Here is a 21,984-nt window from a genome sequence, read left to right on the forward strand (position 1 = left end):
CTGAGGATTACCCACAGCAGTACAACAAAAGCTACAAGTAGGTAGGTTTTCGCAGACAAGTATAAACTCTTCTTTGTATGTTTTCTCTGTTCATGGGGAAAAAACAGTTCATCATGACTCAATACCAAAACTTTCTCCTTTCCCCCTGCAACAAATAAGCTCTGTGCAATTTCCTCCTCCTGACCTATGCATGCACAATAGGTTAGCGGCACTAAGGAAAAACAATCCCTAAATGAAGACTTGTAATAATTTTATCCTTCTGTAATGGCATGGGCCAGAGTTAATGCTAAGTGGGATGGGGCAGCAGGGAAAGAGCATGCCAGGGTTAAGATGGACCGTTTAGTAGCAATTAGCAATGATGCATTGAGCAAAAATAGCAACAATAAAAAAAAAAAGAAAAGAGGTTACACTAGAAACAAAACCATTAACAGAAATAAATTTAATTTAACCAATTAGCATTTGTCTAAGGAAGGCAAACTTTCTGTTGCTGTTGGCAAGCCAATGGGGAATTAAAAAACCAGAGAAATCTTATCAGAAATATTTACTTCCCACTAGGAATGAGTCTGGGATTGTTTTTCTAACAAAAATCTACTGTCCCACATTTTCGTGACCCTCTCTGGAGTTCCAGGGAGAAAATATTTAGTTCAACATTATCGTAAGCTAGAATATGGCTCTATTTATGTGACAAGTTGACAACATACAATTTCATGCTTGTTGAACTGATCTGTGTTATATATTCACTGTGAATATTATGAAGCCTCACCATTATAAATATGAAACAGTATACACTTATTCAAAATAACTCCAGCAGTAGCAATTTATAGCTCGGTTGTTTGTGTGCTTATGAAGTCCAAACGCCACCTTAAGAAGCTGCATCTCACTAAAACAGATGTGGAGTGTGACTGTGACCAAAGTGGATTTAAGATGACCTCTGCGAAAGGAGGCTATTACATTTTTGTTTGTATGGCAGCTGACACCAGTTCGTATTTAGCTACATAGCCAGTGGGAACACAGTGTAACACAGTGTCCTCAAGGGCTGGTTTTAACACAGGCCAAGACATCCCTCTAATGACCTAATTAGCTTACTACTGTTCTGGTGAGCGCTAGTCTTCCCTCTTCGAAAAAGGACAGGTGCCCTACAGAGCAGCAGCACAGTGAGCATCTCAAGCCATGGCTGCTCCAGGTGAAATGTCTCCTTAATGGGACCGTGAAGTGGATCAGTCGCGTTTTCTTGATTGCGTGCCTGGGGAACGGTTTTGGTGGCTGCATACATCAAACAATAAATTCTCAAAGCAATTGTTTTTTGCTCATTTGGGACTTCTTTCCTGCCTGAAGGTTTCAACCAACATGCCAGGTGGTTCTTGCAGTAAAGCACTGTAGTTTGTCCAAGCAGGAAAGAAAAAAGGAGGCGCAGCAGCACACCTTGGTAACACTAGATACAGAGCATTTGCATAAACTCTTTCCAATTACATAGCAGCTGGTTTGAGTAAAATAAATTCCACTACCTGCTTGAGCCTTTTTAAATGTCAGCCTAGGTAATCATAGATTATCGTTTACATACATCATCCCACACAGACAGGATGTTATTGTGCTGGTCTCCTATTTAGCAGATGTAGAGTCCTGAGTCAGGCCACAGATACTGGTAAAGATAATGCATTCAAAAACACAAGACATGTGACATTGCTCCATTAGGAATGTAAAAGGTCCGGTATTTTTGTGAAGTGTCTGCTATTTTCTTTCCCTGGAAATGAGGGTCTCCTCCTAGTTTCACAAGTAGGCTTTATGATACATTGTTACCTTTTATCATTCTTATAAAGTTTCCTATCCCAAATCTGCATCTTTTGCCTTTTACGTTTACTGTTGTATTAAACCTATGACGTTGTCTGTTTCACTACTAAATCTATCCCATAACCACATACAGTACATTCATTTCTCTAGGACCTCAGTAGCTCTTATCTGTTTGCTTTTATGATCTCTTATGAACTGTCAGGAATAACAACTTGCAGGCATGTTTGTAAAGTCATCTCAGACTGAACTCAGCCTTCCCCTTTTTTACCATACAGTGATACTCTCTGCAATGAAATCCAGTTTGCCTCAGAAGCAGCACATTACAGGACACATTTTAGAGGGACACAAGTTCCCAAATACCCAAATACATGTGCTTATCATGTAAAACATTCAATCTGCATGAATCTGAATTTCAAAAAAGCCTACTTATTAGAGCAGGAAGGTACATGTTGATAGGACTTGGTCTTGTGTTGCTTCCAGATTCGCCAGAGTGCTCTATGCGACTGCCCAGAGCTATTTTGTTCATGCCCTCTGGGGCCTCAGACAGGCTGCTATGTGGTGCACACAATCACAGTCCTTTCAAGCACTTTGATAAGCTTTATTCTGCCATTATGCCATCTAGAACATTAAACACAATGTTTAAGTTCTATGTTAAATCACGATCAGCTCCTATTAACTGTTCCAAGCTCCTCATTTTTATCAACAGTTACTTTATTAAATCCTTAATAATATAGATGGAATAGTTAGTTAATTTGTGTGTTGAGCCATGGATGTTAATTTGTAAACATAATAACATACTGCAATCATTTGCATAATAGCATTTTAATCTTTTTAGTAAAAGCTGTAATTCCCTACAAAGTACGCTGCAGTAGAAACTAAGTGACTATTGGTAATAATAAAAAAGGCCTTAAAATTCTGATCCTATTATAGCGTTGGAACATACCCAAACTGCTACCATAATCTCTGAAATGTTACTGTTCTCTGATTTAGGTGTCTGTGTCAAGAATAAAAATGAAGTATAACTGGTAGCAGTAGACTATTTCCTAAATGTAATTTAGTATTCACTAAGCACCAGCACTTTGCAAATAGCTCTGAGGCTTTCCTTCAAAGTTCAGAGCTCTAGTTATGCATATTGTGTGAGGTACACCATGCAGCTCACCTCCAGCCTCTGTTGTGCTGAATAGATGGCTATGATAAATCATGCTGATTTGGCACTGAAGGGCATCAGCCATCAAGGATTTGACTACTATGTCTTTTTTTTTTTTTTTCCCCCTGAGATTGTATCTCCTTGAACTGCCTGCCCTGGGCTACTAGTTTTGGAGAAAATTAAAAAGTGGAAAAAATGCTAGGGAAGGCCACTACAGAAAGTCTATATAGGCTCAGTTCTCTGGAACCCATTAACACCAGTCACAAGACTGGCAAAGAAAACATTGGTGGTTGTTTAAAAGTCAGGCCAAGTCATTTTACGCAAGATCTGGTAATTCATTAATCAATCTGGCTGCAAACCTTGAATGAATAACCTGCAATGGTGAAAGAGACTGGCAGCACCACAGAACATGAGGGATTTTATAATCTGAACCAATGCAAATTACCCTGGTGATGTTTAAGGCTTCCCTCAACACTAATCATCTCCCCGATACAACCCCTTCCAAATAAATAAGAAATCATTTATCTCCATGCATTCCCCTGCTGCCAGGGGAAAGACAGTCTGCATTTCATTGTGTATTTCCTTCTCTCCTCACATTCTCATTGCTTGTAATACAGCCCTTTTTGGCAGTGTACAATAAAACATGGTTATGTTTTTAGGCTTTCCAAATATGTGGCACATAGAATGGCCTTGAGAAGTATCGTGGGATACACCTATAAAAAACAATTAAAAACAAAGTCATCAAACATTGTGAGCATTACTTTGGAACATAGAATTATGTAAATAAATTAAATCTGCAGAAGGGCAAGCAATGTGGGTTTTCTGAAGTCTTTTTAAAGGCTAAAAAAAGTGTTTTGCCAAGTACAAGATTTATGATTTTACACAGGTTCATTGCAGTTTAACAGGTTATTGCCTAACTACATGCTGAATTTTCTCTTGCCATCAGCTGAGTTATTTGCAAAAAATGCCAACAAAGAGAAACACCCACTATAGATAACTTCCCTCTCCATAATGCTAGGCATGGATCATAAATAATTTTAAATATGACTAATCTTACATGATATGGTACAGTACATTTCAAGAAGCCTCAAGGGACAACAGTTTTCATGAACAAAAAGCCTTCTCACTCCTGGCACATCAAGTTGTATGTTTGTTCACAATTTCACAGAGCATTGGCTTTGAGAATGAAAATTTAACCATTTTGATTTTCTGAAAGCAGCCAAATTAAATTTTTTGGAAATACAATTTTTAAAGTCTAGTTCTTCACAAAAACAAATCATAAAAGTGAATGGTGCAGTGAACCATCTAAGTAACTGGTCTTGGGTGACTTGTTAACTATTTACTTGCATGAACGTGTGTCAATAGACAGTGCCCCGAGGGGCAAGAATTCCTTCATTTTATCTTTTCAAACAACAGGCGAAGAAAATTAGGTGAAAAACAGAAGTGACCAAACTGTGAATAGAAAGAAATCACCTAATTCATAATGTATTCATAAGTATAAACATCAGTAAGAAGAGCCTCTGTACTGGGGCAGTACAGGCTTGATTCAGGACTCTGTCGGTTACATTGGTAAGTGGGCAGAATGATGCACTGATTAATTAGGTGTGTCTGCAAAATACTGGTGTGTTTTAATCCTAGAGTGAAGGCCAGTATCTCATGACACCTAAGCAGATGATAGCAGGATTTATACTGAACACTTACATACTATCTAGACTAATTGGACCTTTATCTCACTTGGCTCCTGGTTGCTACCATAACTATTAATCATTTCTAGTCTGTGAGATTCCCAGTGCCACTGGAAGTGCCTAAGGTTATGGGTGCTCAGCTCAAGTGAGCTTTCAGGAACATGATTTGCAGAAAGACTGAAAATTCACTTTATGAAATACAAACCTTTCTTAAAAAAAGTACACTTTCTTAAAAAAAAAAAAAAAAAAGAGACACCCAGGCACTTCATAAAGGGCTTTTGAACACTGCCCCTCACGCAGGCAATACCACATGTCCTACATTAACACCTCAAGGCAGAGTGTGTTTCATTCAAGGCTAGATTTGACAATTAACACTGTACAGCTTGAGCAAGTAATGCTTCTCGTGTACTTCCCATCATTTGCTTGTCATTCTGGTTCCTTCCTTTCCACCCCAAATAGGCTGTATTTCTATTTTTGTATGACAATGCCTCATCTGGAAGCTTAAGTTAGATAAAACATTCTTCTCCCAAAATAACAAGAGAGAAAAAAAAGTAAGAAAAAGGTATAAAAAGACATTATTTTCTTTTTTAAAAAGCCATTGAGGATCAATATGGAAAAATCTAGTGATTACCAAAAGAGAAACTGCACAAAACTCCCATTCTCTCAGCTAAAACAAATAGTTCCTCACAGAGTATGTGAGATAGTCTCTGGAGGAAGAAGACATCTTCTTCTGATCTTGAGCACCCCCCGTTGTCACATTACTGAGCGGCTGAGGCAAGAAATAGTGCAAAGTATCCAGCTGCACAGTGGAGAATGGGGACAGGGTTAATGCATGGGAGGAGAAAATAACTGTTTCATTCCCATCTTCCTAGGCCAAGCAACCAAGAAATGTAAATGCAACACTCTAAGAAGCTGAAAATAGTCTAATTTTGCACTGCAGTATTGTAAAATACCATTAGGGCACAATTTGTCCCTACAGGTAAGTATGGGCCAAGCTGTGATGAGACAGCAATGCAGCCTGCAGCTGAAGTGAATGAGCGTGAGGAAAGAAAACAACAGAATTTGTGTGTTAAGAAAGAAGCAGCATATTTCATTTCCAAAGTATTATTTCTGACCTATTACTTGCTGAGTAGATTCATTCCCCCAGCTGCATTGCCCCTGTTTCTCCACACATATTTCCCTGTTTCTTCACACTGGGGCAGCTCATCCTCAGACAGACCCAAATAAGCCATGAGATGTTGCCCCTGTCACCATCTCCCAATGAGGTTAACTACCAGCCTATGTGGTTGTCCTGCTGTTTGCAACATGCTTGGATTTTCAGAACAGGAACTGTTTCCTATACAAGGTGTGCAGGGGAATGGTCACTACCTATCTGAGACAACTTTATACCCAGCAGCTGTGGCCATCAGAGTAGACAGGCAGTAACACGCAGGACAAGCAATGAGGTGGTCAAGTTCTACTGGCTTTACTGGAATAATTTGTACAGTTAGATTTGATAAATACATAATTGCATTACTTATCTGGAACTTAAACTTTGAAAGTCTGCATCTTCAACTGATTCTTCCTAAAGGAAAATGCTTCCTCATTTGGCTTCGGATGAATGTGAAAAAAATATGTGTCCTCAGTACTTTTATAAAAAACAGCAGAACAAGTCTCCACCACAGTCGCTGTAAATGTGGACCCTGCCCCCCCTGCTGCCACCAACGTACCCTACCATGCCTGAGGCAGTACAACTGCAATTCAAGACCCAGACGGGATTTGGGAACTTTGTAAAACAAAGTCTGGGACATTATACAACTAATGAGAAAAAGTGGGCCTAAGCACAAGGCTTTACAGGGCTATTCTGATTCAAATAAAATTAATTCCAAGTTACTTGGTTGTAAATGACAGAAACTAAACAGAGAAGACCGGTTTCTGCTATCAGTTACAGTGGTTTAAATCCAGAGCTATTCATCTGCATCAGGGAGATCACTGTGGGCTTAGAGCTGTATACAAAGGAAGGAGAATTTTATTCAGGACATCACATCCTAAGCAAGCATTTTATGATACCATTTCAGTTAATTTTTTCCAGCCTTTAAAATTCTACCATGATAATCTGGGGCTTCCTGGAACCAGCGGGCTAGCTGTACTTCCTGGAGCTGTGGTACCTGGTGTGTGAGAAACAGCACCCATAGCTTGCTTTTGTACAGTGTCTTCCTGCCAGCTAATCAATTTATTGTCCAATTTCCCAGTCAGTGAATGATCTGTGGCCTCTCCTATCAATAAAGAGGGAAGGAGGTTAGAGTTTAGGAGGGGCATGGCTGCCTGAAACCACAAGGTGGAGAATTATGAAGGCTTTACAAAACAAAAGAAAGAAGACCAAGACAGAGATAAAGAAACAATAACCCTCCTCTTGCACACACTGATCCTCTCGTACACTCTAACCCTCAATGCAAAATTGGAAAGAAAACAATCACCCATCTCTCCTATCACCCTTTGACTTTTACTTTTAGATTGCTCTCCACCAGGAGATCTATGAAACCTAAGAACACTGAGCTGGTCCCGGAGCTACTGACAGCTATCACTGCCTTCTCTGCCACCTTCTTCTTCCCTGTAAACATAAATAAATTGCAGACCTCTCAATTTGTGTGCAAGTAACTTGCACAGTAAGGCTCTGAGAGGTAAAAATCTTTACTAGAAATGTTCCAGCTACTCATCAGCTAGCTGCTGTGCAGCGCTCTTCTTCTTGCCGTGGAATTCAAGTGGAAGGCAACAACCAAGTTTCAACTTCTGTTTTGCTCTGTAGCTGACAACAGTGCAACTCCTCATTGTGACGCCATAGGGCAGTGTGCTCTAGGCACTCTTCAGCTGTTTCCTCTCAAAAATCGTAAGTTCCATTTAAATCCTTTTAAGGCTTTCACCCCCACACCCCTCAGATCGCAGGTCTGGTTTTGATGATGAGGCTTGAAGGAAACAGTCAGAACCTGTAATAAAACCAGCAGTTTTCTTGTCTCTTAATGGCAGAAAAATAGTAAACTGTTGTCCACCAGGCTAATTAAAAAAAAAAAAAAATCAGAAAAAAAGCAAGCAAGGACTTTACAACATGCACTTGCATCATCTTGCCTTACCTCGAATATATTGGCGGGTTCATTGCTGTACTGATTGGAGATGATCTCTGACTGGTCACTGTACCACTTGAGTCCCCCCAGAAAGCTGTCTGCATCCAGGTCGTTCACATCTAGTTCAGAGAGGTCAAGTTCTGGGAGATCTGGGCAAAGAGGCTGGTCTTCACCAACCAGAGCAGCACACTGCAGGATACAGCAACACAGAAATAGTTTCATTAATTACCAGGAATCTATTAACTAATATCATGTGATAAGAATTAAGCCTCAATTAAGCTATGGCACAGGGTCACTAGGATTGACTTTGTTTTCTGAAAAGAGAAACACATGGTATTTAGTCATTGTTAGCTCTATACAGGTACATAAAGGGGCAGGGAAAACAGCAGGGCATAAACTGCCTTCTCTATCACATCTCTGTCCAGGGACAATGAACTTCCTTCTCCCTATACCATTTGATAACGATCATATTCAAAGCTCTAAATCCAACAGCAGAGGCCAAAGCATGGCCTTATTCTCCTTTCAGAGTGAACCAGTGCAGGTAGAAGTTACAGATGAATACCTCTGGGCAAGGTCTGTCACGCATTTCCTGATACATTCAGGTTAAAGAGGCACAGCCTGTTACAGCCTTCTGCCCTGGAGGCTAGCTCAAGCTGGAGACAGTCACACTTTCACTTCTACAGAACCTTACTGTAATCCTTACAGCCACTCATGATGGTGGCTACCATATGGGCATAAAGAAGTATGGGTTAGTGACGTTGCTGTGCTCTTTTCCCGACACACAAACTACAGCCACGCAGTTCGGCATAAGAGTCCTGGCAACCAAACTGTGGCTTGAAATACCCTATATTCTGGTCACAGTGATGGGCATAGTTAGTTCACGCAGCCTTTCACCTGCCTGGTGTGAACACATCTATTATCCTAGCTGGTTTCCTAAATATCCCCAGAGAGAAGCTGTACTCAGAGAACCAAATGGGTTTTCATCTTCTGGCAGCCTCTGATTCAGTGATCCTAAAAGAGGGTCTGTGAAACATTTTGGTTGAGGCAGTAAGCAAATTCTAGTCTGCAGGAATCCTCTTCAGCAGTGCAAAATGTTTCTGTCTGCACAACTTGGGAAGAGAGTGAGGATAAACAAAAACAAACCTGGACTAAGTGTCCTTATATATCCCGGTATGAAGCTAGACAGGATATTGACTGTCCTACTAAGGAAGAAAAAATTAATAACGTACATCCACTTCAACACAGCAATTCAAATGTTTGAGTATCCACCAAAACCATTTCCTAATTATAGAAAACACGTAGTAACAGTTTGGCAAATAGCTGAGTCCCATATGTCAATGCTGCTCAATTAAGCAATTCCTACTGCACTGTACTGTGTATCCTTGTAAGCCATCTCTGAACATCTACGTCGATACGGGCAGACGGCAAAGCACACATGGAACTGCAGAGGCACCAGGCACTGAATGGTTAAAAGCCATCTAAAGTCAACTGAGCCTAAGGGCATCTACTGTGAGTATTTCTAGCACTGTGTTAAGGATGGCCAACAGCAGGACCTCCTCAACTCCTGTCAGTTGACCGGGTGGTTTGAATCATTTCCCAACCTCTATTTGGACTGAAGACAATGGAGAAAGCGCCACTTCTGAAGGCAGATGTCTGTAGGGCACTAACAGCGTCCATGGATGTGAACTGCTCAATACTGGTTATGTCACTCTCGCAAGGACTACCTTTTCCAACAATGCAAGCGAGAGCTGCTGAAGGTGCATTTCATTGAGGTTTTTGTCCCTGGAATCTCGGTGTGTCTGCAGTGCACGGGCTGGATGCAGCAGCGCAGCCGTGAGCAAAGATTTTGTCTGTTGGCACAAAGACTCGGTGCAGCTGGTGTGAGCTATAATTTACCAGACAACTTCTACGTCTACCAGGACACTACAAGATAATCATAGAGTAGGCCAAGGGGCAAGGAAGCCGAGAAGCTGCAAAACGAGGCTCTGAAATAGCAGTTGTTTTTCTTCCTATTATTTAAGGGGCCATAGAATTAAAATAAATCAAAATCCCACTTAAGTAATCTTAACTTTTTTTTTTTAAATCTGATTTTTTTAACCATTATTTTGAGTGTAAGCAAAAAAAAAATAAAAGAAAAAACAATTAGATAGTTTCCTCTTCTTTAGTGCGAGACACAACCTTCTGGCAGCAATCTTATAATACAGAGATGACCTTTTTTGATGCTTGGCCGAAATCTCTGATCTCATTAAAGGATAATCTAGTTTTTGACTGAAAAGGTAGATTCTCAGCATCACTCTCAGGTTTGTGTTCTGGAGGTCAGTAGCTTATAACTGATGCCATAGACTTCTAAAGTATCCTGCTGATCTGCTACTGCTTTCATTTATAAAAATAGCTTCACCCTGTGAACCACCTACTTAAACATGTTTACTTTTGGTAATATTCATTTTGAAGTTCCTACAGTGAGCTTTTGAAGCAACATAAACAATGGTATTAAAAAAAAATCCTGCTTATCACAGCTTTCATTTACCTATAGTGACTGCAATGTCACCTAAAAATGTAACTGCTGGAATGAAGTATATATGCCTTGCCAATGTTGACATGATAATAAAATCAATGTTTCTGAATATGACATTATGCTTCTGAGCACACAGAGCACATTAATCTGAGACACATTAGCAGCAAGTGTTCCTGTTATTAATTTATATTTGGCCTTTGCATGATGCCAGATTTAACACTCCAAGTCCTAAAACTGTCCTCATCTGACACGCTGATATTTGCTGTTTGCCTATACATCTGTAACAGGTGCACCTGCATTGCTAGCACACATTTTACTGTCTTCCCACTGTTATTTGATATGATAGTTATTCCATAACTATAGCCCTAATTTTACAGTAATATTTAGGAGGATAAAGCAGTCACTAAACACAAAAAGCTAATTACTGTGCGTTATTTCACTCCAACAGACCTTTTTTCCCTTAGTTCAGGCGCAAACAGTAAATTAGCTTAACTGCACTGATGGTAATGAATCATTATAATTAAGTATAATTCTCCATTAACCTTTTGGCTGTTTTTGTGCCTTTGAAGGCAAAAAAAAAAAAAAAAAAAAAAAAAAGGCGCGAGAGAAAAGACTGGACTTGTGCCATATTAATTATATTAATGAAAATATAATCTTTGTTTTATTTTTAACAAGTTTTTCAAAGTGCCAAGGGGATGAACTCAAGAAAGAAAGAGAGACTTGACAAAATGTGTGTCATGTGGATTCTCTCTATCAATCTTCGCAACCTTACTGTACATCACCTTCATTAAGCTGTGAAGCACTGGGGACGCTGATCAGCTACAGTGATGCAGGCCTTTATTAAACAACACGCTGTCCTGTCATTATGTGAGCGAGAATATAATACATTTTACATTGACAGAAAGTATTAATGATTCAAAAAGTGAAAGCTGCCTCCAGTACTTGCTGCCTGCGTTATTTTAGCTCAGTAAAGGTGATCCCCTGAGCCAACGCAGCACGCAGACGCTAGTGTTGCTACAGGAAGTGCAATGCAGGAGCACATTGGCAAAATCCTACCCACAGTTAATCCATCCACCACACTATTAAGATCAAACTCTTCTTTTGGTTCTTTTTTTTTTTTTTTTTCTCACTGCACTATGAAAAAGTCATTGACATAAATTATCTATTCTGTTACTAGCTTGAAATTACTGCAGGAACTCTAGTGATTAAAATAAATCTTCAGTATTTCCATATGTGCTGGTTCCTCAATCAGCTCCTAGCAGCATTAAGAATAATACATGATGGAAAAATGAAGCTACGGCAGTTGAGACCCATGCTACAAGCCAGGCAACAACCCACAGGATACTCTAGCTACTCAGAAACAATTAGGACTTTGGAGCCAGAAAGTCATCCACTTATTGCCTTGACTCATAATAGCTACAGGACATATGAATTATCCATATCTATTCCACTTTACCAAGAAATCAAAACAAGATAAGACCAATTACAATATGCAAACAGAAATCTGAGGATACAATGGCAAGCTGCAAATATTTAAAACATGACAAAATGACTTGAGAATCCAGACACGTGCTCTGCCAGATAGGAAAAATTCACTGGAGAACGTGGAAACAGTTCACTTTAGATGGGTAGCTCTCTACAGCATGAACATCTTAGTTAAAAAGCATTGCCTGTAACCTGTTTTTCCCTCCCCCATTGCCCAAGGGGAGCATTTTAAGCACTTATTCCAAGCCCGAAGCCAGAGGATTAGTTCCTTTGAGCAGGTCTGTATTCGGGATTCCTCTCCATGGGGTCCAGAGAAAGTTTGCCTCGCTTTGCAAGTTGCCCGAACTTTCAGGTAATGCTCCATTCTGCTGAATGCAAACATGCAGAAATCCTCAAACCTCACATTATACTCCAAAGATTATCATGGGGCTGCTTGCCTTTTTTTATTTTTTCCTTTATGAATTGTAGCCAGCAGAAGCTGTGGATTTGATGTATTGCCGTCTATTTTTACACAAGCAGCAGCAGCAGCGGCGGCAGCAGCAGCAGCAGTTCACACAGTCCTGCATAAACTCTATTCTCACAGTTCATCCTGTTGTCTGTGCTGTGCAGTGGGATTTAACCATTTCTTGGACTACTCAGATTGACAGCAAACCCTGCTCTACGGGGCATTAGCTACAGCGTCAGTATTCCAATACCACAAGTAGCAGGGAAACGTCTCCTTCCAGAAATCTCTTTTAAAAGCATCTAAAGCCAAACAACAGGGTATTCATTCCTGTGTGCGTGTTTGTGTTCTGCAGCTGACAAACAAGGAAAAAACCTTCGACAGAGCACAGTGAAACAAGGAATTAAAATATGAAGCCGTGAGTTAATTATAACTTTTTTTTTTAAAGAAATATTATCTTAATCTAAATAAACATGGCATTTCTCCAACCAGGCCACTAAACGCCACTGGAAACGCCACTTCAAACACCGATTCATATCAGTATCTTAAAGCATAAATATTGCATATGACGGGAAAGCGAGCCAGAGGCACATGAAAATAGTTTCCAACTGCAGGAGATACTATACTGATGACAGGAGCTCAGCTTTGATTTGCTCAAGGCATCGCAGAGTAACCTTAAAATAGCAAACTTACTGGAGTTAAGATAAGATACGGACTTGTTTGCAAAGTACGCTGCCTCGGCCGTCCTGCCGGTGCCCTGCCGAGCCCGCGGCCCCCGGCAGCTGCCGGCACCCCACGGCCGCCCACGCCGCGCACTCCTCACCTCGAGATCACTCCATACAGAGTCCTGGTTGCACATGTCCCACGCCATCCAGCTGCGGATCGACGGCAGGAAAGCTGGCAAACTACAGTCCAGAGACAGGCAGGCAGGCAGCAGACACTCATGCAGGCAACGAGACCCTCTCTGAGAGTGAACCGAAGGCACCTGTCTTACTACTGTTCCCCGTCACATGACAAAGCTATTAAAAAGTAGGCTGGGCTGTCACTCATCCAGCCTTCTGGAGCCGCTGCTCCAGCCCGTGACGTCACCAGGGGCAGACCCAGCCTGAAGTGAAGTAAATCTTTGCAAAACCCGCTCAGACCTCGGCGGCCGCGGCAACACGCTGTGATTCAAAGCACATTTCCACGCCACACCCCCGGAACACTGCTCCTGCCGTAGCACAGCTCCCATCCTTCCCCATCTTTTTTAATTTCTTAGCTTGCTTTCTTTGTCTTCCCCCCCCCTCCCCCCCCCCCCCAGCACACAATAGGCAGAGCTGTGCTTATAATATGGAAAAAGTGAAGTGACTCCCAGGCGAGCTACAGCCTGCGGGCTCTGAGTAGCCCGAGAACCTTTTCCCGTGCCCGCGCCGGTTCCCCGCCGCTGCTCTCTGGAGAGGCTATCCCAGAGTTCGGCAAAAGTTACGCCTCCTCCCAACATTTTTCTGCACTCGGGGATTTTGCACCTCCCCAGGTATTTTGCTTAGGTTATGGTTTCTCATAGACAATTGCAACTCAAGTTAGTTTTTCCACGGTAAATATATCGGCAACCCCGCCCCCCCCAACACCCCCCACCCCAGCATTTCTCTGAAATGGACTCAGCATCTATAAAAAACGTTCCTACGGTTATCTCACCTGCTCCGAGGGGGAAGCCTGATCCTGTTCCCAGATGGATTACAGTACTTCTAGCTGCTCTTTTATCACTCCTCTGTCTCAGTGCATTCTCCAAGAAACCACGGCTGTTCCAAGGAACTGCCTCCGCCCTGCCCACGGCCGCCGTGACCCCCGCCCGCCTATATAAGCTGCCTCAGGGGGCATTGCTGCACCCTCCTGACCTGAACCCAGTGTTTGTTCACTGAAAATAAATTAATTAAAACATCTCTTGTCGTGTGAAAATCCAGACACGCTGTTCACACCTGTCTCCCCGTCAAAGCTTTTCCCAGACAATAAGGGCTGCTGCAGGTGCAACTGGTTTATGATGCCCCTTAGCATTGCGTACACAACAAATTCCATGCACCAAGATGAACTGCAAATTGTTGTCCAGAACGGGGAAGGAAAATCCAAAAGTATAGGTCTTGTTTAACTATCCCCACCTGCCTGCTTATTGTCTTAAACTGCGGGGTTTTTTAATTTTCTGGGTGCAAAATTTCTCGTGAAACGTAAATGCTGGCTCCCTTGTGCTGGGCTACCAGTCAAAGTTACAAAACTATAGCTTATCATCCTCCATGTCATGAAATATTCATTTTCATTGTTATTTGCAAACTTGAGTATTCTAAAGACTAAATGAATTCAATTATTATACAAGGCTATGGCAATTCTGCTGAGAGGAAAAAAAAATAAATAATAAGTACAATTCTTGAAATAGCCTTTTTCCCACAGACACTGGAACCTTCAGAAATGGTAGGAGGTCTCAGATATATTCTTAGCTTATTTGTGTTTCCTTGTAATTCATTATTGCCAGTCCTGATAAAATGTACATTTTTCTGAGCTTGTGCTTAAGTTGCAAATCACATCACACTGTCATATTTTCACCAAGCACTGATGACAAAAATTGCATTGTTTTTACTTTACTTAATTAAAAAAACACACAGCAAAATACTGAATAACTACAGAAAGCCTTTCCTACAAATAATTAAATTAACGGTATTGCTTTGCTCTAACGACAAAAAAAAAAAAAAAAAAAACCAACAAAACCCCACCAAAACCTAATTTCCTTCCCAATTATATGCTGATTTAATGATAAAACTGCAGTAAATTATTAAGATCTGTGGCAAAGGTGAGTACCTCTACCCCCTGAACAGTCAACTGTGAAATAATACTGGGCACCTGCCTGCCTGGAGTGGAGTCAGTTCTTATTAATTATTATCTGTGGATCCATGGGTGGTGGAATATTCTCCTTCAATACCTATTTATAATTGTGTTCATTGACTGTGCCGAATCCATCATCTGTTTTTTTTTGAAGTTTCATTCACACCTTTTATAGAAATGTATTTACACTGGAACATTTCATATTGCTGTTTTGGATATTTTGACCTGCTCATGTTGTTTCTATTTTCTACATTTCCACTTCAATACTTTCCCTTCAAATTAGCAAGTTAACTGATAAATATAAACTGTGACCTTAGTGGTGCTCTCGCCATACAAGCTTTAGAGATTGAAGAACTTTTCTAGTGCACTATAGACGGAGCAACCAAGAGTAATAATTACAGAGCCCCCAGAGCTTTCCTATGGCCCTGTCCAGATTATAGCTTGAACTCTGCTGGCAGTTCCAGCGTTACCTGGAAGTGATGCCAAGCAAAACTCCAACTACAAAAGACTCTGAGATTTCAACAACGGTTCCACATTGCTTGGGAAGAATTTTATTTATTTTTAACTGAAGTGTCTAACCCCAGCCATAGTGTAAATTTACCCACTAGGATCTTTTTTCCCCATGTTTTAATGTGGGTTTTGAGCATAGTGCCCCAAGGAGGAGAAAAGCAAGGAAGACTGCTGCAGTGGTGGTGTAGTTTGGAAATGACGCAGCCTCCGCATCTGCAAATGAAACCTGTGAAAGGCAGCCAGCACCTAAACTGCTTCCTCAAAGGAACCTCGCCTTCTGAACATTCCCTAGAAGCTTTAGCAATGCTCTTCCCTCTGTTTTGACAACACTATAGAATTGCACAAACATCTTCTGCGGGGCAATATCTGAGCACATATACACATCATATTTGGTTCCATAACAAACATATACAAAGAAAACCCTCCTTTAGCTGACAAAGTCTGTGGGTTCCTTTGACACAATCTGCCCTGTTGAAATGTCTTTTATCAGACCACCCCTTCAATCACTGGATTTCCCCTGTTTTCAGGTTAGTCTATACCAGGTCTCAGCAATTCCCAGATTTTCACTTTGCTTCTTTAAGGGCCATGATTAAAGAAAGTTCCGGTGAGCCTTCCAACAACATTTGGGCACTAATTCCCAAACCCTGACACATTTCTAACAGGACTGGAAGTTACGGCTGCCTGCAACAACAGGAAATACAAATCAAAGACCAAAGCCTTCAAGCCCTTTGTCCTTGACTTTTTCCTGGATTCAGCAATCATTTTATCTCTTTCTCCTCCTCTTTCACCCACATTTTCTAGCTATGGGTCAGTTTTTTATTCCCTGTAATTTAGGTTTCTCAAAGAAGCTATTGATTTTGGAGACCTCATGACCAAAACTTAGCCCCTTCATTATGACACTGAGGAAAAAAATATTTTCTTTCCTTGCCCCCAAGATTATGGTACTCGCTTATTTTCATCCAAGTTTGCTACTTTCCCAGTGAAATAAGGACAAGCAAACTTGTACATAACAATAGTGCTGGAGTTTCAGACAGATGAGGTTTGCAAATCAGTTCTTACATCGATTCAACACTTTCTGCTCAACCCTCCAAGAGTGAATGGAGGTTACAGCAAAAGATCAGCCAATGCTGTGTATGAAAGAGCAAACTGCACTCCAAAGGTGTGTTAGCGTGAATGGTGTTCTATATAAAGTATATGTACCCTATTAATTTTTTATTAAATATCTTTCTTCTGTGCATCTTTACTCTTATTTTTTGCACAGTCCTGTATTTGTTCTCCAGTCCATTCTCTCTGCTCCACTTCTATCCTATTTGTTTGCTCTTTTTTTTTTCCCGTTCTCATATTCTTTTCCTTATTTATCCAGTTCATCCTACCCAGAATACACCCTCAATGGCATAAGCCAGTGAATCAAACTCCTTGAACTTCTGAGTTCATTGGTGCAGTAATTCTACAATGGAATAAAGACATCTGCTCTCTCTAGTTTTGTTAGGGTAGTTATGATCGGAGATTTTTTTTTAACAGAGAAACCAAGGATAGTGCTCTGTACCAGCTCTCTGAAAAACTCAAGGGCCAAGTTAATTCCTGGCCCAGCTCTGGGTCACAGGCTGCTGTCTGAAGAGCTGTATATTCGAGAGTCCAAAATAACTTTCTCTGAACAGCAATGCGTTACTGACATTGCTGACACCAGGCTGAATTTTGCCACATCTGCCTCCACAGACTGAGGGCTCAAATAAACAGCACTGAATGCCACGGAAAATCACTTGCTTGTTCTTGTGCAACTGGACCTGACTATGACTATTTACTATCAGCGCAGATTACCTGATTACCAGGCTTGCAGACGTGCGACTCCTTGTAATTGGGTGCTTGTAGTAAAACCTTCCAGGAGTGTTCAAGTGAAGCAGGAGGATCACAGGTACCCACTACAAGAAATCTTATAATTCTTCTTATACCTCCCTGAACATCACCGTCTTTATAAGCATGTTTCACTTACTCATTATTATAAACAAGAAAAACTAACCCACTCCAGCTGATTATGTAAAAAATATATTTGTCACTTGTTTCCATCTGACATTTGGAGCATTCTCCAGAATTCTCATTTGCTATGATTTGCAGGAAAATCCAGCTTGTCAGGCTTGCTAAAAGGAATACGAACAATATCTTTCACATGGGTGTTACTGTTTTACAGAAGGGCTGATGTGTAAAAGGGTTTCTACCTTTAAATTTATGACCTCTCTATGTTTGAGAAACGAAGCCATGTAAACACATCCGTTTCCTGGGGAGGCTGTGGTGCTGTCTGGGCACAGACACCCAGGCAAGCCAAGGAGACAGATTCCAGTTTTGCACTGTCTTGCAGGTTGGCAGAGCAGGCAGGACCACATCAAAATCGCAGACCGTTGCAGATCTTCATCATCTCTCCTTTACTCACCTCACTGCTGATATTTCCTTGGAACAAAAGAAGTCATAAAGTTCTTATTTTCCCCTTATCCTTCCACACATTCAAGTCCCTGGGTAGAGACCAAAACCTGCTTATATCTGATATTATCAGACCCAAGGAACTGGTTTCTGACATTCCTGTTCAGGGGCTTGGAACATCTGCCCTTACTCAGAAGTTGAGCCCTTGCTCTCTCACTCCCAGCCTTGCTGGGATGCTCACGCCCTTCTGGTGACAGGCAATATTGTCTTCTCCAGTTGCAGCCACACAGGGCAGAACAGGGGGAAGCTTCAGGAACACACCTTGTATTTGGAACACTGCAGAGCTCTGGAACACCCCAACCAGAACCTTCTCATTATGCGTATTACCATCCACCTTGCACCCTTTCCCCTGAGCACCTAGAGAATTACCCTGGAGCACTTCTTCCCTGACTTGTTCATAGAATGCCAATCTAGTTTTTACTGATTTTTTCTGAGAGTGATCTGAAGAGGATGATTCCATGAACAACCACCATGGATTTGATATCTTAGGGTACAGAAAAGATTCCCTGGTGCAACCATAAGCAAGTTCGTGGGAGGTACCAGCCTTCAAAGCCATCAGCCTTTACTGAGGTGGCCACGCAGCTGCCACATTGCATATGGGATTTGCTTTGCCATGTGGCCATTTAGTCACCCAGACAGGGCCTCCCAGCCTGAAGGGGAGCTGTGATGCCCAGGCTGCCACAGCAGTGCAGGAGAGCACACTCCCTTACCAGATCCACACTGAGGCTCACAGTAGCTAGTGGAAGGAAAAAAATCTCTCATTTCCATAACACAGGCTATCTCCTCTCTAAAATGGCTGGTAAGACAACTGCAGTGGAGCATGCACAAGGCTGCAGCACAGCACTGGAGAGAACAGTAACCTTTAAATACCCTAAAATCAAATCTTGTTTTACACAAAACTGCTATGGTAAAGTCGATGTGAATGAAGCACCTTTGAGTGAAGGAACAGAGGGAAAGGCAGTGGACAGTTTTAGTGCCTCCTAGCAATTCTTTCTAATAAACTAGAGATGACAGACAGCCTTACCAACACATCCCTCATCTTCAAATATGACTTTCTTCAGACAGAGCTCAGTGGAACTGAGTCAGCCTTTTTTCTTGGGCCTAGCTCTTGGCATTTTTCATATTAAAACAAAGTATAATGTGGAAATAATTCTGGACTGTAGTAATCTGATGGGATTTTAGTAACACAGGCCACAGATTTGCTCTGCAAGAAATTTAGGCAAACAAAACAAAATGAAGATATCACACAAAACACCTGGTGGGGGTTGTTTTTTAAATACACTTATGGATTAAGTTACCCTTTATAGGGTTATGTCTGCCTGTGGAAGTGTGCGAACTTTTGCAGGATCTCCTGTCAGTGGAGAACATAACTCCACTCATGCAGCAGCCAGCACTCACTGCTTGGCCTCTGAAGCTCCCAGGCTGCAGCAAAGGTCCCCTTCCCAAGCTCCTCACAGCCCCCGCACCCCATTTTCCTGAGTCAGTCAAGGACAAGCTAAGCAGAGATGGGATCCCCTCATTGCAACACCCAACAGTCTCATGCGGACAAGGCTTCTGAAGGATCAGCTTTGCCTGACCTCCTAACTAGTAGTTCCTGCCAGCCAAAATTGAGCCCTGGAGTTATTTTTAGCCAGAACCCTTCATGAATTGCAGTTAACTCGCAATATGCAAACTAGTGACTAGTGCTAGAGGAATCCCTATGGGTTTCGTGGTTCCACTCCCTGCTCAAAAGTCCAATTATTCATTTTTCTTGGAGCTGCAATATTAATCTAAAAAAGTTGCACAAATGGCAAGAGATGTCATCCTCCGTCCATCCTCAGTTCAGATAACTGAAATAAAGGAAGATAAGCATTCAGCCCAGGGCTTATTAGCTATACAAAGTGCAGCTGCAAACCTTTAGAGGCTGAGGCTCCTCCAGCAATGCTTTTGACGAGAAATTTGTCAGTACTTTCACCTCTGACTCAGGGCCAAACACGCTAGCGCAGAGATGGAATGGGAAAACTAGCCACAGAAATGGATGGATGAATTACTATTTAATGTTAATTTTATTCTTTCCAAATCACTTGCCTCAATACCTGTATGAGAAAATGCAGTAAAGTAAAAGGGGGGTTAAAGTAGCTGGAAGGGGTGACTGCTCTAAATCCTTTGGAAGGGAATGGAAATCTTTAAATGGATTTAGGCAGGCTTTGAATCAGACCTTATCACACAAGGAGGGACCAAGACAATTCAAAGCAGAAACTCCTCCACCTTTTTTTTTTTTCCTTTTCTTTTTTAATTTTTACAATTTCAATTCAGGCTTCCCCAGCTTTCCCCTGTGAACACAACAGGAATAAAGCACATAGATTGCATCAGCTATCACCATTTTAGACATCTTTGCTCCCAAGAAATTTAGTATTTGCTGAACATTTTTGCCCTGGGACCACTGATTATATATTATTTTGTAAGTGGGTACCAGGAAGATTCATGCTTCCTCCCCAAAAGAGCTATAACTGTACTTTCATTACTTCATGTCTATCAACAAATAAGGCAAGTTTGCTGCTACTATGTTTGTCCCCTAATGGATGTCTACCATTGTAAAATTCCCCAACAGTCTGGCTCAATTAAACACTATTTGTTGATTCTGCTCTTTTGAACTCCACACGTGGAAGTGCAAGTCAGGGCGATGCATTTAACCAAAAGCATTGAAAGGACTGTGTAGGATTCACACTGAAACAGAGACTTCATCAGAGTGCACCTTTCCCTTTTGCCTATTGCAGCCTCCGCCCTTCTCTCTGAGGAACAAAGAACCAAGTAAAAATAGGAAACTGTCGGAATGGAAGATTATTATAATTTTTGTTGCAAGCTGCTATGTAAAAAAAAAACCCTCTGAAAAAACAGCAAACCAACACCAAAGAGCACTTCATCATAATATTATTACCAATTTATTAAACCAAGATTGCATAGACTGGAGAAATGAGTGTGACACATCCCTGGGGGTTTTCTGGAGGTAGACCTCCAGCTGTTTCATTCTCACATGCACTCCTGTTTACAGGGGCATGGAAAAATATTTGCACTTCAGTTCAATGCAACATAATTTTACATTGTTTACTGGCTTTCTTTAAGGAAGGGTATAAGCATGCACAGCAAGCTGGAGATGTCCACTTTGAGAGACAGGGCTACCATCTTCCAGGGAGAGTGGGGGAAAACACAAGGTGGTAGTTAATTTATATCCTGGACAATGCTATAAATCGAAGCATCGCTGACAATTCCTGCCCAGTAAACATGCTCAATTTCATCTCCCATAAAAAGGCGAGCAGGCACTAAATAGCTACACATTTTGATTTTCATTTAGCCACTTTAATGATAGGTGATGTTAGTGGAAAAGATCATTTATCTTCAGATTTATTTCATTCGAGATAAAAGGCCTTGCCAATTTTTTAAAATTCATTTACACAAGTGAATAAATCTTCCCAAACAATAAGTACGAAAGTCATATTTCTTTAACTTTGCTAAAATCTGAAAATGCTGATCTTGGAGTGAAATAGACAGCACTGGCATTTTAATCAAGAACATAAAGACTCCTCTTCTAAATAAGAAGTGCAGCTATACTTCAGGAAAAAAAAATCTCTGATTCAGAGATGCCTTTTTTAATGCATTTAGTCAAAAAATCTCTGATAAATCAGGAGAGACACGTGCAATTTTTATGTCCCCTTCATTTTTAGATCAGTTCCAAAGTGAAGGCTACCTAAAAATAGACAGAACCTAACCTTTCAAATATCTATACTGCTGCATACCACGAAGGCAAGCTTTCAGTGCCTCTCATGGCTTTCAAGAGCCTTGTGCTGTGCCTGTCTTCTCCTCTAGCACATTATCCTATGTTGCCTATTGCACCCAGGCATGAGACAAGCTGCAAGTTGCAATGTGCAGTGCACTGCAATTTGTGATACGTGCACATTTGAGACGCACAAGCAGAAAGATCATGAAAACCAGCCTTCCCTTTTGGTTGTTTGATTTTT

At 41.2% G+C, this 21,984-nt stretch overlaps 1 protein-coding gene across 3 annotated transcripts in view; it reads right to left on the reverse strand.

The window, feature by feature from the left end:
• PPARGC1A (PPARG coactivator 1 alpha) overlaps positions 1-21,984 on the reverse strand; it is a 367,342-nt gene that overhangs the window by 58,104 nt on the left and 287,254 nt on the right. For 2 of the 3 annotated variants that reach the window (XM_066185546.1, XM_066185548.1), the window contains exon 2: positions 7,728-7,907. Coding sequence is in view for 1 of the 3 variants with exons in the window: in XM_066185547.1 (XP_066041644.1) it covers positions 7,728-7,907; positions 12,984-13,031 (228 nt within the window). In the remaining 2 variants the exon portion in view is untranslated. Of the gene's footprint in view, positions 1-7,727; positions 7,908-12,983; positions 13,125-13,834; positions 14,113-21,984 lie in introns of those variants that run through there. The other variant, XM_066185547.1, reaches the window with a different exon arrangement.

This window comes from Chamaea fasciata, unplaced genomic scaffold, assembly GCF_029207755.1.
Source record: "Chamaea fasciata isolate MVZ Bird 193981 ecotype frontalis unplaced genomic scaffold, bChaFas1.0.hap1 SCAF_6, whole genome shotgun sequence".
Classification (NCBI taxonomy): Eukaryota; Metazoa; Chordata; class Aves; order Passeriformes; family Sylviidae; genus Chamaea; species Chamaea fasciata.